The sequence below is a fragment of the Mesoplodon mirus genome, assembly GCF_964341445.2.
Source record: "Mesoplodon mirus genome assembly, chromosome: 3".
NCBI lineage: Eukaryota > Metazoa > Chordata > Mammalia > Artiodactyla > Ziphiidae > Mesoplodon > Mesoplodon mirus.
The window spans coordinates 25806660-25822471 of NC_138978.1; the positions used below are offsets into that span (position 1 = coordinate 25806660).

The 15812-nt window shown below is 52.3% G+C and overlaps 1 protein-coding gene across 17 annotated transcripts in view; it reads left to right on the plus strand.

Moving 5' to 3' along the window:
• The first annotated feature begins 804 nt into the window (after positions 1–804).
• EPB41 (erythrocyte membrane protein band 4.1) overlaps positions 805–15812 on the plus strand; it is a 204227-nt gene continuing 189219 nt past the window's right edge. For 16 of the 17 annotated variants that reach the window (XM_082613580.1, XM_082613562.1, XM_082613564.1 and 13 more), the window contains exon 1: positions 1568–5678. In XM_082613580.1, the coding sequence (XP_082469706.1) occupies positions 5626–5678 (53 nt within the window). In that variant the 5' untranslated portion in view covers positions 1568–5625. Of the gene's footprint in view, positions 894–1567; positions 5679–15812 lie in introns of those variants that run through there. The other variant, XM_082613567.1, reaches the window with a different exon arrangement.

Here is a 15812-nt window from a genome sequence, read left to right on the forward strand (position 1 = left end):
TGTGGGCAGGACTCCTAAAGGGCAGAGCTGGCCTTAATTTTAGGCAGAGCTTTTGAAGTCTCAGGACGTTTTTAAAATGAAGGAGGCCTGACTGGTAGGTGGTGAGCTTCCTGTCATTGGAAGTATGTGAGAACAGGTCTGAAATGAGGTAAAGAGGGGAGGGGACTTGGACCAGTGACTATGTAAGCCCCTTCCAGCGCTGATGGGATGGACAATCAGGAGGGGGAAAGTCTCTGAGTGGCAAGATGGGGATGAAGGGAGAACCCACATTTACTGAACGCCACCAACTGTGTGCCAGACCTGCCCTTGACCCTTAACATATATCGCTAATTCTCAGGAAAACATTGTAAGATTTGTTGTTGAGGAAATTCAGATTCAGAGAAGTGACTCGCTCGAGGTCACACAGGTGGGACAGGTCACCAAGGGGTCCTCGCCAGGGTCACTTTCCTAGGTCCCTTATGACCTATCTCCCAGTCTTAAGGGTAGCACCACGTGGCAAATTGCACCATACTTTCGCCATATGACGTCAGACACCACACCAGCCAATCCAGCAGCTCTCTGCCCGACCCTCCCCAGACCCAAAAGGTCAGCACCCTGCCGCCCAGAGCTAGGCGTCCGGTCACGCCGCACCTGCAGCCCCCGCCCCTTCCCGGTTGCGACGCTCACTGTGCCTGGCTCTTTCCCCCACGCCGCCCCGCTGACTGGCAGGTGCCTGCGCCAATCAGAAGGCGCCCCGGGTCGGGGGCGGGGCCTCACGCCGGAGTTGCCCTGTCAGTGCAGGTGGAGGCTCCCGGCGGGGCAAAGTGGCAGGAACCTCTTAAAGGGCGAGAGTGGCGGAGGGCGAGAACGCGGCCCGGCCCGGCCCAGCCAGGTCTCCGCCCCATCCGGCCCAGGTGAGCCCGGACCGCCTGGGGGCGACCCCGGGAGGGACGGGGTGAGAGACGGATGGACCCACTCCCTAGGGCCCGGGCCGTCCCGCGGGTGGGGAGAGATCTGGTCCTAGGGGTCGGGATCGGGGGCTCTAGGGGTCCCGGGTTCCAAGTTCCGAACTGGGGGTCCAGAGGGGCCTGGGCGTCTCGAAGTTCGGAGTGCGGGGAGGGGCAGGGGCGACGGGAAGGGGGTCCGAGAGCTCGCGTCCGGAGATGGACTCTTGACGCTGGCGGTCCCGGGCTTGTCTGAGTCGGGGGTCCCGGGTTAGGTGCCGGCGGGCGTGTCTCTAAGGAGTGCTGCAGCCCAGCTCTCCCCCCCAACCCCGCCCTGTCGGGCCCCGAGTGCTCCTGCCGGGCCAGCTGCCGCGCCGGCAGAGCGGGCGGGCGGGCGGCGTGCAGCGGGAGGGGGCACCCGGGCCCAGGGCCCCGCGCCCCGCTCCGGCCCTTACGTAACTGACTTTGAGTTTCCGGACTGAGGGACCCGTGAGCTGGGGCGCAGGCTCTGCCCGCCAGGGTGGCTCTCCGGTCGCCGCCCTGGACACACACGCTCCCTTCCAGGCTTGGTCTAGGGGACTTCTCTCTGTCTCCAGTCGGCCGGGTCTCTCTGTCGTGCTCTGGTTCCTGCTTGCCCGCGGTTCCCTGTGTCTCTCATCTCCTCTGTGTGGCCCAGTCTCTCCCTGTCCCTGTCCTCTGTCTTTCTTCGAGAGTTTTCTGCCCTCGCCTACACTTTCCTATCCTACCCCCAAAGAGAGACCCCACCTCTTTGGGGGTAGGATAGGACTTCTCCCCTCTAGCAAATTGAGGGCCGGGACTTGTCCAGACTGACCTCAGCCCTAGCTTGCCCCAGAAGGAGGGAGGGGAGGACTACCCCGTGGGACTGGGGAGGTTACTCCGAGGCCCACAGCTTCTTCAGGGAGGGAGTGGCTGAATGTGACCCCCTTAAGTTCCCGGATTAGGGCTGAAGGCAGACCCCTCTCTGCTTCTGGAGTCCTTTTCTCCAGGAGGAGGCTTGGGGAGAGGCTGACCTGGGCTTGGGCTTAGGGAAGCTGGGAGTCCCTGTGAGAACTGCCTGGTATCAGGTCAGGGTAGCTGCTCAGCTACTGAAGGGAAGAGGGTGGGGCCGGGGAGGGGCCAGAGCACTGGCACAGAGCCCCTGAGGTTACTGCATGCTCCCAACTTCACCCCAGTTACAGGCCTGGGGACTGGCGTGGGCAGGCGATCAACAGGAGGAGGCCAGAGGACTTTTGCATGGGGGGCGGGGGAGGGTGGAGATAGAAGTGACAGACTCTCAGGTCTAAGGAGCACTTACTGGGATCACTCCCTGCCTTCAGGTCCCTTCTGAGTGTCAGAGAGACAGACACCTCAGAAATAACTCCCATACCTGCTGCTGTCTGTCGGGTGCATGTAAACAAGGTGTTAATAGCAGCTATGAGGTGGTAATTGTTAATTCTGACTAGGAATGGGGGAGGAGAGACTTTGCAGAGGGGGTGGAAGTGTTGGGAAGAAGGGCATCCAGAAGCTGTAGGGAGCAGAGAGGAGGGACAGGAGGGGACTTCTGGTACCCTGTAGGCTTTACATGCAGCAGAACTGGGTTTGAATCCTGGTCCTGCCACTTCCTTGCTATGTGACCTTGCATGAATCACTTCACCTCTCTGAGCCCCAGGTTCCTCCTTAGTCAATAATCCAGATCTTACAGGCATTAGCAGAATCAAATGAGGCAAAGCATGTGCAGTGACCAGAATGGTAACTGTTCTGGGAACAGGCCAACAGGGGTGTTTTAAGAAGGGAATAGAGTGAGGAAGCCCTGAGGTTTCCTCTGGGTATAGGAGAGACAGGCAGAGCCTGCCAGTTCCTAGCAATGTGGGATGCAGGTGGAGTGCCTGGGTGTGTGGGTGACACGCATGTGTTTCCTGCTCAGCCCATCCCTGAACTGCCTAGACCAGGCTGGTCTCCCTCCTGAAGGCCCCAGGTGCCAATAGAAGCCCCCAGGCTGCCCCACTCCCTAGGCCAGTGGGGGTGGGGCCCCTAGCAGGGCAAGGCCAGCACCCCCTTTGCAGAGTGGACCCTGGCAGGGAGGCTGGCTGACTCTGCTGGGCAGGAACCTCCCAGCCTGGCTGGGAAGATGCTGATACAGTACAGGCCTCTGGAGGCCCAGAGCTCTGGTGGCTGGAGTTGGGTACAGCTGATAGGACCTGAGACAAGAAGCGGGCTGTGGTGGAAGTGAGGAAGGGAGATGCAAGGAGAGACCTCTGGAGCCTGAGCAGAGCTGTGGAACCAAAGAGTAATTTCATGTGGTTATTCCCTAAGCCTTTCCTGAGCACCTACTGTGTGACATATATGGGTCAGCTGGCCAAAGAGCTGAATAGGATACTCATGAAAGACTCACCATAGAGGTCATGGTGGCCTGAGATTTGTTGGGGATTTGCAGAGTGGACCTTTATGGTAGTCCCCTAGGTGATGGGGCATTCAGAATTTCCCCAGGGCCTAAGATTCTGATGTTTATTAATGGGGCAGGATTCCACTCCCTGATAGTCTGTGGACAGTCACTTTTCTCCCTGGGTCTCAGTTTCTCTTTCTGTGAAATGAGAAGGGCAGATGAGCCTAGAGTCTCTAAGGATCTTCCGGCGCCTGTTACTACGGCCTCCGGGACCTGGTTTGGGACTACCCTCACCCCACATGAGGGGAGGGGGAGAGAATGGGGCAAGGGCAAGGTTGAGTGTGATGGGCCCCCAAGTCCTGTTCTTGGCCTGTGTTCTCGAATCACAGTTGGAACTGCACCTCTTGAGCACTTACTGTGCATGGTGCTCTGTGCCAAGCCTTTAATATGCAACATTACGTATTCCTCATAATTCTTACATCCTCGTGAGGGAATAGGTATTATCCCTATTTCACAGGAGTTCAGGGAGTGAATTGACTTGACCAAAGTCACACAGCTAGGAAGTGGCTGGGCTGGGATTCTAAGCCAGGTCTGTCTGCCTCCAAAGCCCAGACTCGGCTAAAAGGGGGAGACTCCACCCCGTAGGTACTGAGGTGCCCACATTGCTTAGCCCTTACCTGCAGAACCTGCCTGACCCCTGCTGGGTGAGCTCAGAGCTCTGGGATGTTCAGGCTGGGGAGGTGGGGGACAGGCTCTGTGGGTGCCCACTGGTTCCTGTGAGGGGGGAAAGAAGCAGAAGCAGCAACTTGAGGGTCAGGGCCTCACAGGGAGTTTCTCCAGAGGGCCAGCCCCACCAGCCTATGCTCAGTGCAAGAGCTGGGCATTGAAAGGCAACCCAGGGTATGTGGCCAATTTGGACCTCAGTTTCTCCATCTGTAAAGCATGGGTTTAGAGTAGTTAAGTACAGACATTCCTTGGCCTGTGGGTGAGTGGCTGAGGTTGGTGATGAGGTCAAGGGTTAGAGGAGGGGTTGGGTAGTAGTGGCTGAGCCTGCGGAGGGAGAATTTGGGTCAGGAACAGCTTGGATCCTGGGCTGGCTGTTTGACAGCAACTATTTTAGATGAAGGGACTGAGGTTGGAGAGGTTCAAAGGCTTGTCTGGGGCTGGACAGCTAGTATGGCAGAGACTGAAGGGCAAAATGGAAGGGAAGACCTGGAGAACAAAATCCAGGCAGATGCCAGTTGGAAGCCTGGCTTGACCACTTAACTAGTCTTGTAGATGTGACGTGAGCGGGCAAAAACACAGAGAGGAGTCCCTTCGCCTCACTGTCCTCATCTGTAAAATGGTAATAGTAAAAATTTTGCCTTTGTCCACTTCCGGGGTTACTGTGAAGGTCAAAGGAGATGAGGCATTTGTGGAATCAGGTGAGAATGTGGGTGCTGGTTATTTTTCAGTCCAAAGCTGCACTTCTGGGTGTGTGTTTGTGGGGAGGGAGCATTTCTGACAGCAACTCTGCTGAGATGCTTTACCCTGGGGTGATGCACTGGAGAACAACCCTAAGAATGTCACCACTATTTACTGAGTAATTCGTTACCATACACCAGGCACTGGGCTCAGAGCTTCACCTCTCATTGTCTCCTTTAGTCTCTACCTTCTCAGGTAGATGGTGGCCTGACCCACACCAGATCTCTCTGAAACCCATCCCTGTGATAACAGTAGCTAACATTTATGAAGTTTGCTGTGTTACTGTGTGCCAAGCATTGTTCAAAATGTTTTACATATATGAACTTACTTAATCTTCACAACAACCCTGGAGGTGGGTACTAATAGTTTCTGCATTTTACAGATGAAAATCTGAGACACAGAGAAGTCAAGAAATAGGCCCAATGTCACCAAGCTAGTACATGGTAGAGCCAGGGTATGACCCCAAGTTTGCAAGTCTCCTCCTTGAAGCACTCATCACAGTTGTAATTCAGTTATTATTTATAAGATTGCTTCCTCACTGACTGTAGGTTCCATGAGGGCAGGGACCAACACCTGGCACACAGTAGGTACTCAGCTGATGTTTGTCCACAGGGATCCTGCTGCCTCCAGTGGGCTGGGCCCATGGAGACCCGATGAGCTCAGGGTAGATTATCAGATTATCAGACTGCTGACTAAGACGGTATCTGCCCCTAAGAGCCCCGGAGGCAGAGGGAAGGGCAGGGTTCCCCCCACCCCACGGGCCCAGGCTCAGGCCAAAGAGGGGCCCCAAAGACTTGTTTGTTGGCTGTGCTTGTATCTCATTGCTGTCCTTTGCTTCCATGTGCCACTGCGGCGATGACTCCACGGCTTCTCCCCCAATGGCTGCGTGACCCCATGGCTGCTTCTGGGTGAGTACTGGTTTGGCTAAGTAACTGCCCCATGGGCTTTATTCTAATGTGCGTCCTGTGGCTCTGAGGCCACTGGGAGGTGTAAAGGGAGGCCTGGGGGTGGGGGAGGAAGAGCTGAGGGAAGATCCTAACTCTGAAGTTAGGATCCTATCACAACCAGCTGACTTCTTTCCAGACTCCTGACACACTGATGCAGTGATTTTTGCATCTGGTTTTAGCCACTGATGGGTGGCTCTTTGCGTCTCCGCTTTGCATCTGTAAAGTGGGAATATTAACACCTACCTGACACAAGTTATGTTTATTCTTTTATTCTCGTAAGCCCCACGAGGGCCGGGATGTTTGTTCACCTGTGCACTGCTGTATCCCAGCACCGAGCATAGAGTTGCTCGTAGTAGGTATGCAATGAATATTTCTGAATGAAAGAAAATATGAATTCAGCATCACTATGCACCCGTCATTGTGCTGTGTATTGGATTAAATGGCTAATGCATATGAAGTGCCCAGCCTTATAGGGGCTCAGTGAACATGAGTCCCCTCTTTGCTCCCAAGATTGTGCATTCCTTGGGGGCCAGGTCTCTGTTAAGTGAGCTCTGGGTCCTCTGAACTGAGTGTGGGATCAAGTACCAAGGAGGCATCAGTCAGCAGAGATGGGCCTAGGCAGCGAGACTCAGGGCCTCTGCTTAGGCCTGGGGAAGGAGTGGCAGAGCCTCTGGATTTCATCAGAAGGGTGGGGCGGCTGGGGAGGTCTGGGGCTGAAGGAGGGAGGGATGAGGAGGGACTCTGCCTCCTAGGACTGCCACTTTCCTAGCTGTGTGATCTTGGATAAGTCACTAACCTCTCTGAGTCTTGGAGACCTCATCTGCGACATGCATATCATAGCACTTGCCCCACAGGGGCGTGGGAAGGAACCAGTGAGAAGTGCGGGCCACAGGGCCCTGCTTGGTAACTGTTGGTTTTCTCCCAGGCCTGGGCTCATTCTGGGAGAGGACTAAGTAAAGTGTTCCTCTTTTTGGCTCCTTTCTCCTACTTTTAACTTCCCACCTGGGTGGAACTAGAATCTAGGAGTCAGGAACCCCAGACTCCCCAGCAGGCTGGCCAGGGCCCAAGGATAAGGGCTGGCTTCTGCCCAGTGTGGAAGTAAATGAGTGGAGGTCCCAGCTCTGCCATTTTTTGCTGTGTGACTTGGTTCAGTAAACCACCTTCTCTGGGCCTCAGTTACCTCACGTGTAAAATAGGGTTAATAAAGCATACTTCCCTTGAAGGATTATTGAGTGAGCAAATGGGTGGATTAGGAATCATCATCACTATTACTATTTGGCCCTGGCTAAGGAGGCTCCAGGGAGGGCCCTGGAGAATTGCATCCCACCTTGGCCGAGGGATCCTGAGACTCTCTAGTCATCATATGTACTATTGCCACTTATTGGATATTTTTCATATGCTGGGCTGGTTGTTATATGTTATTTTAGACACGTTATCTCATCTAGTCCTCCCAGTGACCCTATGAGGTAGGCATTATGGCCTCAACTTTATGGATGAGGGAATTGGTACAAAGTAAATCAAGTGAGTTACCCAGAGTCACACAGTTATTTAGGGGTGGAGCTGGGGCTCAGACCCAAATCTGCTCACCCCAAGGCCGCAATTATTAGTGTGAAACTCTCTTACTTCCCCAAAGGAGGCAGAGGCTGGGTCTGAGTCTTCTCTGTCCATCTCCATTGCCCAGCACAGTATTGGTGGGGGCTGCTGGGCTGTTTGCTGAATATATAGAGACACACACACACACACACTCACATATGTGCGCGCGTGCACACACACACGCACACGCGCACACACACACACACGCGCACAGTGCCCCCACTCAGCCTGGTGCTCCAAGAGTTTTCAAGAAAGGAGAGAACAGAAAGCAGGAGAAGCCCTGCCAGTGTAGTTGTTGAGAGTCAGACAGACCTGGCTTGAATCCTGCGTCTATCGCTTACTAGTTGTGTGACCTTGGGCAAGACATTTAACCTCATAGAGACTTAGTTTGCTTATCTGTAAAATGGGGATAAAAAAAGAAACTACCTACCTCTTAAGAGTTCTTATGAGGATTAGATAATGCATGTAAGGCACGTGGTGAGTACTCAATGATAGTAATTATTGTTATTATAGTTATAATTATGAGTATTATTTTGGGATTACAAAGATATCCCTCTTGAGACAGTGGAGACCAGGCCTGGGAGGAACCCGCTGGAGACAGGCAGGTAGTAACCAATCTAACAGGTTCTGAAAGTCACCTGCATATAGGGAGGGAGGAGGCCTCTTGGAAGTAGGAATGTACCTCCCTTTCCTAGCCATCTGCTTTCATTCATACCCACTCTGTGCCAGGCCCTGTGCTGGGCATGGGGCACAGAGGTGAATCTGTGTCATCTCTGCCCCCACTGCCTCCTTGCCTGGGAGCTCAGAGTCTGGCTGGGGAGGAGGACACAGAAACTACGAACCCCACCTTTGATTGAAGCACTAAAGTGTGAACTGTGAACATCTCCTCAGGCAAAGACCAGGAGGAAGGGCATTCCTAGTGGAAGGAACTGCTTTGCCAAGGTACTGAGCCGTGACCTGCACTTGGGGGGATGCAGCTGGAAAGACAGGCTCAGGGGAGTTAGGGGACTTGGCCCAGAGGCCATGGGGGACCATTGGGTATGAAGCAGGGGAATGGCGTGGCCAGGCTTGTATTTCGGGAGGATCACCTTGTGTGGAGGACAGACAGGAGGGAAGGGGCAGGGGCAACTCTCCAGGTGAGTGATGCTGAGGCATGGGGCCTGGGACTGAGCCACGGAATGGGGAGCAGCGGGGGGTTGTGAGCTCTGTCCAGGAGGCAGAGCCATCAGGGTGCGCTAGACTGCAGTGGGCAGGCAGGAGGGGGAAGGGGTGAGAGTGAGGTCTTAGGTCTGGGGGTGATGGGGCCTGCTGGGGTCTCTGGCTGAGGGACACAGCTGGGTCAGGGGGTAAAAGCCACTTGTCTGCTCCTTGCCACCTTCTGCCTCAGTTTCCCTAGGGCCCATGCCCCCTACTTCTGCCTTGGGGGTCCCTTGTGGTGAACCTGGCAGGTGTAGCAGGGAAGAGAGCTCTTTGGGGTGGAGGCCGGACAGGGGCTGTGAGGTGCAGACAAGCCTTGGGTTCTAGCCCTACCGGTGTCACTGAATGTCTTTGTGGTCCCTGGAAGTCGCTCCCTCTCTTGCCCTGTTGTCCTCGCCTTGAGGGAGAGGACAAGAACACCTGTTTTGCCTGCCTCGAAGATTCAGTGATCAAATACAAGTATAGACAACATACATCTATTGAGCATGGACTGTGTACTAGGTTCTGGGGGCACAAAGATGACTCAGAGGGGGTTCTTACCCTTCAGGAAGCATGAAGCACTTTGGAGCGAGCCCAGCCCAGCAGGTGCTTAACTCTAGGCCTCAGGGGAAGAGATAGCTAAGCTGGGACTTGAAGGATGAATAAGAGCTCTCTAGGTGGGCAGTGGGGGGAACAGATTTCTACGCACACGCAAGAGCGTGTGTGAAGGCTTGAACCTACACAGTGTGCTTGGGCCCTAAGTACGTAGTTTGGTATGGCCGGAGCAAAAAGGGAGAGGTAGGTGGTGATGGGAGGTGAGGATGGACAGGGAAGCAGACCTAGATCACGCAGCGCTTTGGAGATGGTCACTTTGGAGATGATCGCTTGCTACTCTCTCCGTCCTGCATCTTCATGACTGCCTGCTCCCCTCATAGAGACTGCCAGGGCCCTTTCCACCCTCCTCCTCTCCCATCCCCCCGCTCCTTCCCTCCTTGTCCCTTCTTACCCCGACTCTAGTCACACCCAATGGCTGCCTCTCAGGAGTTAACAACCTGGGTTCCCTGCTGGCTCTGCCACTTATAAATTGTGTGGCCTTCGGTCATTTGCCCTCTCTGAACCTCAGTTTCCACCTCAGTAAAATGGGGACAGCAGCCTTCCTCACAGGGAAGGGTGGAGGCTTCAATGAGGTAATCCCCACAAATGGCCTTGTACAGTGTCTGAGTGTAATGTGCACCCATCAAAAGCAACTCTACTTAAATCATCATGTTTTGGACTCCTCGATCTCTCTGGTCCCACCCACTGCTTCCCCTGCCTCTCCTGACAGTGAGCTCTGGCCAAGAAAGGAAGGAAAGGATTAAGAAACAAGCCCAAATCTCCAGAGGGGTCCTGGCCCACTGCCAAGCTTGCTCCCTCCTACCCCTTGCCCCACCTTGGCCTCAGGCCCAAGGACGCTCAGTCTTGAGGGCAGGGCTCTCCCCAACTCCCCACCCTAGAGGCCCCTCTTGGGCTAGAGGCCAAAGCCAGCAGCAGAGTGATGTCCCGTATCTGTGGGAGGCCCCATAGTCTGGGCAGAACTGGATCCCTGAGCCTCTTGGATTTTACAGCAAAGGCTGGTGACCAAGACCCTTTTGGCACAGATGCAGGAACCTCAGATCAGAGCAGGTGGCTGATGGCGCACGGTCATGCAGCAGGAACCTAGGTCTCCGGACCCTTTTTGTACTATCCTGTGAATGGTTTTGATGTTGGCTACCATTTCACCTCCCTGAGCCTCAGTTTCCTCCGCTGTAGAATGGGGCTGATTTTACTGTGAGGATTGGCAATACTGTAGATAAAGCACTCAGTCCAGGGTCAGCGCTGTGAGGCCTCAGTGGTAGGTGGCAACTGTGACTGCTGTTGTAGCTGCTGCCTCTGAGAACCTTCTGCTGCCCTACCTCTTCCCAGTCCAGGAACCTGGAGTATTTGATACAGTTTCTCGTTGAACAGATGACACCCAATAAACTGGTTTTAAAGCCAGAGGCTCAGCGTCTTTTGCCCCCTCTCCCCCACCTCCCCCTTCCTAGTTGGCTAGAACACTCTATCCTCACCCTTGGCCTGATTTTGGCCTCTGCCCCTTGCCCATCTCTGCCCTCCTGGCACCAAGCCTGCATGGTCTCTCTTCCAGGAGCCACATGAGGACAGAGTTTCCCTTCCGCAGCCTCTTCTGATCAAATGCCACCGCAAGTGCTTTGAAAAGCAGAGTCAGAAGGGTCTTGCGTTACCCAGGCCTCAGCTGATTTTACTGTGGAGACGGTTGAGGGCTGAGGGGACAGAGGTGGACTCTGAGTTCCCTGGAACTGCCCTCAGGCAGCTAAGACGACACTAAGACTTTTGCAGAGGCCGTGAAATAGGCCTAGAAGGGCAAACCTGGTCCACAGCCCCAAATGTGGAAGAGTAGAAGGACCACCAGACTGGGGGCTGGAGGGCTGCGGCCCTCACCCAGCTCTTCCTGACCTCTCTGAGCCTCTGTTTTCTGTTTTCTAAAAGAAAGGGGATGGATTGATGTCAGAGGTTTCTACTTACATTACAGGATTAAAAGAAGGGCCAACAGAGCTCAGTTTGAATCGCCGTTTCATCACTGACCAGCTGTGGGACCTCTAGCAAGTTGTCTTACCTCAGTGAGCTTTAGTTTTCTCACTTACAAAATGGGAAAAATATTAGCACCTTCTCATAGGTACTTAAGGGCTAAATTAGATAATTCAGGTAGAGTACTCCATCCATAGCTGGCACACTGGAATTATTGTTGTTGTTATTCTTAGATTAGCAGAGACAAGAAGAAATCAGCCAAGGCCAGTTAGGAAGCAGTTCACGGAGAAGGCAGGGCTTGAGAATGTGCAGGATTCATCTGTTCATTCATTCACTCAACACATACGTATTTAGGATTTGCACAGACAGGGCATAGAGAAGAGGAACAGGGAGGCTGGAGAAAGCTGGAGGCAAGCAGACCTGCCTATTCTAGATGTGTGATGTGGGATCATTACTTCTCTTCTGTGGGTCTCATTCCCTCAACTGTAAAGTGGTGAGAAAAGTGAGCATAATCCTTACCTCCAGAATTGTCCTAAGATGCAAGAGAGTTCAGGTACACAGTGGGTGATCAGTCCGTCTGATGCCTTTTCTCTCCCAGCTCTGTTAATGACTAGAGGTATGATCTCAGGCAGCAAGTCCTTGAATCCACCAGCCACACTTCCACCCCAGGGCCTTTGCACTTGTTGGTCCTTCGACCTGGAACACTCTACCCCCAGATCCTTTCATGACTTGTTCTCTTATCTCCTTAATTTTTTTGTTTACATGTCACCTGCTCAGTAAGGCCTTTCCTGACTACTCTATTTAACAGTGTGGCACTACAACACCAAGACTCCCTATCCTCCCTCCTGGCTTATTTTTCTCCACAGCACTTATCACTTTTTGACATACAATATTTTATAGAATATTTGCTTATTGTTTGACTCCCCCCACTGGAATGTAAGCTCAGTGACAATGGTAATATTTGTCTGTCTTGTTCAATGTTATATCCCTTGTACCTAGAAGAGTGTGTGGTTCATAGTAGGTGCTCAGTAAATATTTGTGGAGTGAATTAATGAAGAAATGAAGCCTCTTCTCTCTGGGTCTAGCACTATTCTGAGCACGCGCGCGCGCACACACACACACACACACACACACACACACACACACTAGATTCTCAATAAATAATTGTATGAGTGGTCATCATCTCCATCTGCCAGATAATACCATGGTTGTGTCAACTCTGAAGCCCTTTAGCTTCTGACATTTTCTGCCAGGGCATCAGTTTCAGCTGGAGTGCCCAAATCTTTTGTTCCTGAGTCTGAGCTATGCAGAATTTCTAGTTGGGACTCTTTGGCTGTTGGGCCCACATGGTTATTATGTCATTATTGGTAATTAGCACTTAGGCTCAGAGGATTGAGCTTTTTGTTTTTCAGCAGAAATCACAGCAAAGAGCTGTGCTAGCCAGCAGGGGCCCAGGCCTGGAGTGGCTTCCTCTATAACTACCCTCTTCCCAGCTATGGGTCCATGGCTTAGGAAGACCAAGACAGAGGTGCCCAAAGCTAGGGGCACCTGCATACCAGCTCAATCGCTGTCTTCCCCAGGCAGTATTCTGCAGACTTTCTTCTCCCGCACATGCCTGGCTCTCCATGCCTAGCCTGGTTTAGAGGGGGGTCCCCTTGCCTCTGGGGGAGGTATAGTTCCCAAAGGTCCAGCTCACAAGGCCATTTTCTGGTGCCCAGGATTCAGGTATTATGGGTGGAGGAAATAACCCTATGTTTAAGACTCAGGAGCCTGGGTTCAAGTCCCTGCTTAGCTGCTGAGTTGTTGGGTCCCCGTTGGCACATTAGTACCTTTTGCTGGGCCTCAGCTTTCTCATTTGTCAAACAGAGATAAAGAGATAGACACCTGTTTGGCTTCACCAGGGAAGAGAGGCAGGATAGTGCAGTGGGCAAGGATAGGGTTCTGGAGTCAGACACACTTGGTTTCCCCACTATACCCCTTCTTAGCTGTGTGACATTGGGCAAATTGCTTCACCTTTCTGACTTCAGTTCCCAAAGCTAAAGAATGGGGTTAAAATAGTACCCACTCCGTAGGGTTGTTGTGACAACTAAATAAGGGAATGCAGGTAAAGGATCTAGGCACATAGAGAGTGCTCTTTACGCTGGTATTATTATAATGACCATTACAGGAATGCAGGCAATCTGTAAACTGTAAGATGGTACTAGCAATAACGCCAGGCAGATGTGGGTTTGAATCCTAACTCTGGCTCTTACTAGCTGGGTGATCTTGGGTAAGTTTTTCACTTCTCTGACATTCTATTTCCTCATCTGTAAAATGGGAATTAGAGTCATACCGTGTTCAAGGGGCTGTTGTAAAGGTTCAGTGACGTGTTGCATGAAGAGTACTTGGTACAATGGCTTGCAGATGTCATCCCCATTTTATAGATAAGGAAAAGAGGAGTAGTGACTCGCCTGAACTCACATAGCATCTCAGTGGTGGAGCTTTGATTTGAACCTCCGTCTGCTTACCTTAAAAGCCCCCAATCTGGGCTTCCCTGGTGGCGCAGTGGTTGAGAGTCCGCCTGCCGATGCAGGGGACATGGGTTCGTGCCCCGGTCCGGGAGGATCCCACATGCCGCGGAGCGGCTGGGCCCGTGAGCCATGGCCGCTGAGCCTGCGCGTCCGAAGCCTGTGCTCCACAACGGGAGAGACCACAACAGTGAGAGGCCCGCGTAAAGAGTAAATAAGCTGCAGAATAGCCGGTTTTCAGGGCAATATTAAGGGTTTGCTAAATAGAGCAATGCAAGAAATAAATGTTAAAAAAAAAAAAAGCCCCCAATCCTTTTATCTCTTCTTGCCATCACCCAAATATGGGATGACGATGAGGGTGTTTGTTCTTGGTGCTACTGGTCTCATCTCATTCATCCCGTGATCCCCAGTGCCTATGCACAGGAGGTGCTCAATAATGTCTGCTGGATGAAGAAAGGGGGGACCAGCATGTCCTCAGTTCCAGGGAGCCTTTTGCCTTGGGATTGAGTATTTTTTTCTGCTTGGTTGATAGCAGAATAAAAATAAAAATAAACAATAAAAATCATACTTAGCATAGGTGTGGGCTTGTAATCTGAAGAACCCTTTGCACCTCCCACATAATTGATCCTTCTTGCTACCCCGGGTGATATCCTGGGTGGGTACCTCTATTTGATTGGTGTGGAAATGGGAGGCCAGAGAGGGTGTAAAGGATGAAAATTTGCATCCTGCCCAAAATGCACATTGAAGCCTTAATCCCAATGTGATGGTATTTGGAGATGGGGCCTTTGGGAGGTGATTAGGATTAGATGAGGTCACGAGGGAGGGGCCCTCATGTTGGGATTAGTGTCCTTATGAGAAGGGATACCAGCGAGCTCCCCCTCTCTTTGCCATGTGAGGACATGAGAAGAGGTGGCTGTCTGCAAGCCAGGAATAGAGCTCTCACCAGAATCTGACCAGGGTGTCACCCTGATCTTGGACTTCCAGCCTCCAAGAACTGTGAGAATATAAGTTTCTGTTGCTTAAGCCACCCAGTCTATGGCATTTTGTTAAGGCAGACCGAGCTAAGAGAGAGGGTAAGTGACTTGCCCACAGTCACACAGTGAACTTATTGCAGAGCTGAGGCTGGACTTATTTGTAGTCATTTCTCTCTTTTTTCCCCATGGAAAAACTCCCAGTCACTGGAAGGCTTAGAAATGGAGACTAGCTAAATGCTAGACAGACAGCTCAGGAACTGTCCTGCCACAGCAGCTTTGGAGGCTCTTAGGGCAAGTCAAACCTGGCCATTTCTGGGTACCCAGTCTCCTCCTCCCATAGCTCCTCCTCTGCCCTCTACCAGGGGAGGGTGGGGCCAGGCTGACTTTAGCAGGTTTAGAGGGGCTCAGCTAGCTGGTGGCACTGAGCCTGTTTCCATGTTTCTTGGGAAACCCTCTGGGCCTAGAGGGTTGCCTGCCTGAGGGATAGAGAATTAGTGGGTTAAGCTTGAGTGAGCTGGAGGCTTGGCTGGATCAGGGACATTAGGCATACTCCAGCTGGTGAGAGAAGGGGGTTGGGGAGGGTCATGGGAGGTCAGATTCTTGGGTCCCTCCTTGAATGGCTCAGGGCTCCAATCAGAAGCAGCCACAACAGCCTTTCCCTGGGGTCTTGGGACAGATGTTGATGTTGCTCCTTCATCTCATTTCCAAAGTGCTTTCCTGAGAGTGACATGAAAGCAGTGTGGAGCAGAGGACAGTGGTAGCAGATGGACTTCGTTTAAACTGTGTGACATTGGGCAAATCACCTAATGTTTCTAGACTGTAGTTTCTTCAACTGCAATTGAGGCTAATAACACTTTGCAGGGTTGCTATGCGGCTAAGTGCATTAATGCATATAAAGTACTCAGTACGTGCCTGGCACATAGTAAATATCTAATAAATGTAGTGGTCATTATTTTTAATAATAAGTTATCTCTAAGGTCCTTTCCGGCTCAGACAGTCCTAGGTTATGTGGCTGTACAATTTAGCTTGGCCTCCAGCTTTGGATGAGAAATGTAGCTGCACTTAGAAGAAGGCAGTGAACAGAATCTGGAGTAGGGGTCAGAAAACTTGGGTTCAAGTTTGGGCTCTGCCGCCCCTGTGCTATGTGACCTCAGGCAAGTCTCTTCCAGTTTCTGGACCCATTTCCCAATATGTTTAAAATCAGCTTGGGCTTGATGATCTCTAAGGGCCTATCCAGTTCTAACATTTTGTGAATCTAGAGGCCTGAAGGAATACCTTACTAA